This window comes from Zingiber officinale, chromosome 3B (assembly GCF_018446385.1).
Source record: "Zingiber officinale cultivar Zhangliang chromosome 3B, Zo_v1.1, whole genome shotgun sequence".
NCBI lineage: Eukaryota > Viridiplantae > Streptophyta > Magnoliopsida > Zingiberales > Zingiberaceae > Zingiber > Zingiber officinale.
Genome location: NC_055991.1, coordinates 101,430,615 through 101,433,678, shown reverse-complemented (window position 1 = coordinate 101,433,678; position 3,064 = coordinate 101,430,615). Strand labels below are relative to the sequence as shown.

At 45.0% G+C, this 3,064-nt stretch overlaps 1 protein-coding gene across 1 annotated transcript; it reads left to right on the top strand.

Moving 5' to 3' along the window:
• The first annotated feature begins 803 nt into the window (after positions 1-803).
• LOC122055070 (serine/arginine repetitive matrix protein 1-like) lies at positions 804-1,790 on the top strand. The gene is made up of 2 exons (XM_042616467.1): positions 804-1,482; positions 1,573-1,790. The coding sequence occupies exons 1-2, from the start codon at positions 804-806 to the stop codon at positions 1,788-1,790; spliced, it is 897 nt and encodes a 298-aa protein (XP_042472401.1).
• Positions 1,791-3,064: the final 1,274 nt, after the last annotated feature.

The window sequence follows — 3,064 nt, the reverse complement described above, 5'->3', positions numbered from 1 at the left end:
TAAATATAAAAATTAAGACATTATAAAAAAGATTTTATTTTTTTAATAAAAATATCCTTCTTGTGATATTCTTTTTTTTTTTTCTTTCTTTCTAGAATTTTAACTGACCGTCAAAATAGCCATGCCAGGAATTCCCTGCCTGTTTACTGGAGATTTTCTTTTTCCTTCTACTTACTTACTCTCGTAGGCATTTCCAATTCAAAGTATTCTTTCAGTCAACCTCCAAATCAGCCAGCTGAAACATTATTGTTCATCGCTTCTAAGACGGGAACAGACATCTTCCACCATGATCGTGTTTTCTTCACTGCTCTACTCTGTTTATATTGGGAGCAAAGGAAGCGCTTTAATTTCTCGACCATTCACTCTGATTCCATCGAGTGGAGGCCCGCGCAAGCCGTCTCGATTCCTGCGAATCTGATCTGAGCATTCATCCATGCACCATCGCCTCTCCTCTTGCAAGATACGCCTACACACATTGCATGCGATCCAAGGCATGCAACCCCGAGAGTCTCGCACTTCCTCTGCTTTCTCTTCTAATCTTCCACGCCTTCTCCCTCTCTTTCTCTTCGGGCATCAAGAAACAGAAACGAAATTGAATCAATTATCAGTACTCGTTATAATTCTACTGCTGCTTGGTCTAATTGCTATCGTTTCTGGAGACGTACAATGCAAAGAATATGTACGTATTCTTCCTAACACTAGGATTTCCTCCTCTTTCGGCCTTTATGATTCTGTCTTACGAATGTATGTATATATGCATGTATAGAAGCAGAGACGCACAGAAGGAGCAGTAAGGTGATTTGATGGATCCAGCAAAAGGAGATGCAAAGAGTGAAGAGGAGGAGCATCTAATAAAATCTCCTTCCGAGAAAGAACGCAAGGCCAACGAACGAATCTCACCTTCAACCAGCTCCGACGATGATGACGACGGCTACTCGCCGGAGGACCTGTTCCAGCTGGACATCAACAAGTCCCCCGCAGCCAGTGGCCAAGAGCGACGATTGCAGAGTGGCGCACAAACAAATAATTTCTCGAGCCTCATAGATGACGACGCAGTCACAACTCCTGATCGACCACGGAGCCAGACAGACGCCCCTGATCCGGAAAGAATCGCCTCCTCCATTTTCATAGGGACCAGTTCGAACTCTCCGGCACAGTGGAGCGCGGCCTCCAATGAATCCCTGTTCAGCATCCAAGGAGGCAACTCCAGCTTTTCCAAAGACCACGCCTCATTGTCGGGCAGGCCCGGCGGGCTGAGCCCCAGCCCTCCGAGCCCGCAACCGCATCCTAGTTTGGGCTCCATTAATGTTGCAACCTTCGAAGCTCGTCGAGAGGAGCTGGAGGAGGCGGCCAACGCCAAGGCCATCAAGGATGCGGTGCTGCAGGCACGTTCGGAGGGACAACGACATTCTGAGGAGCAACGACGCCGATCATCCGATGGCAGCGCAAAGAGTTTCCAATCGTTCGCGTTCCCAATGTACCGTATCTACCACCTGCATGCGCCCGCATTGGTTTGTGAAATCGATCGTCGGACTAAAATGTGAATCGCTGAATGTGAAAACAGATTGACAGGCGAAGGAAGAAACAGCTCGGCCAAGGCAGAATCTGCGCAGCCGCTTCGACCGGCCAACAAGCCACAGCAGCAACCTCAACCAGAGACTCAACTCCCAAAATCTTCTTCTGCTGCTTCTCCTCCTGCTGCTGCTGCTTCTCCTTCTCCTCCTCCTCCTCCTGCTTCTGCGCCAAAGAGCAAGTGGCTTGCATGCTGCCGCTGCCCTTCCTTCTGCTGAGTGGATGTTTAGGCTACTCAAATTTTGCTTCTTCAAAATGTCTTCCAAGAGGATTTTGAATAGGTTTTCGTGTGGATAAGTGGAAATGGTGGTTTTACACACGAGTTCTAACCAAAAAGAAATTAACAAAGGTTGTTTATGTAGAAAATCTTATCGATTACACAATCTATATAGACTTATAATCAGCTCCCTTGAATTAACATAGTTGATACCGACATGAGTGGTTATTTTAATATATTTTGGGATCAATTTTTAGATGTAAAATGTTAGTATGTGCACTTATGTAGCAAGACACTCTTGTTTGCTACAGTAATTTCCATTGAGTAAGGTAGTTTCCTATGATGGGATGATACTACGGTTATCCATATAGCAATTGACGAAAGAGTAGATTAAAAAAAAAACTTGAGGGATAATCTGGGAATGTTTCACTTTGGCACTGTTAAGTCCCGGGCGAGTTAATTATCAACCAACAAGAAACGGACCAGAAAAAGGGGGAAAAAAAAAGAAGGGACAAAGCCCAACCAGATTTGTATTTATTTAATAAAGTATAGGGAGCACTCCTCAAGCTCTTATTTCGCAACTAAGGATATCCGAATTGATTATGAGTCCGCTGTAACGTCAGTAGCCGATCGACACCTTAAGCAAAGGTATTCTGCGTGATCTGCTGGCCCCGAGTTAGATCACGCCTAAACCAGCTCGGCCTTAGTGAATTAAACAATGCGACGCTGCTGCGCAGCAGTTTCGTCTTTACGTCGGTTCTCTTCTTGAAGAAGGGCTATGGAGGCAACATGTTTTTCTTTTAGATAGATCAAGAAGTGAGCTTGGCTCTCCATATCCGTATAAGCCTTCTGCTTCAACGCTACTTCAGCTCGGGTTCGAAACTTGGCGGCTAACCAAAGTTCTTCAATATCTTATCGGAGAGAAGACTGAAGATCTCTACTTCGCATCATCTCGACTAAAGCTGCATTCTTGTAGGCGAGTAGCTGAGTCATATGAGCTAGTTGCTGGCATAAAGATGACACCTCATCAGAGTTAAGGGTAGATTCCATGGTCAGAAAAAGGCAACAAGAAAAATACAATGATACAAGGGGACTCAACCCTTTTAAAAAGGAAGGCGGAAGAGGCAGTTTAAGGCATTTATGGTGCTCTTGTCTCAAGGATGAGTGGGTAATTAATCAGGTTGCATATCCAAGGAATTGGGAAAAGATGCAGCATTTAAGAATGGAATGGCGGAGCAAGTAAGCGGAAGTTTGAGTATAGTCAGTCGATTTGGG

Bases quoted from the DNA above. Each gene is read 5' to 3' on its own strand.
- LOC122055070 (XM_042616467.1), top strand. From the start codon at position 804: ATGGATCCAGCAAAAGGAGATGCAAAGAGTGAAGAGGAGGAGCATCTA. The intron at 1,483-1,572 runs GTATCTACCACC...ACAGATTGACAG, and splicing joins GTTCGCGTTCCCAATGTACC to GCGAAGGAAGAAACAGCTCG.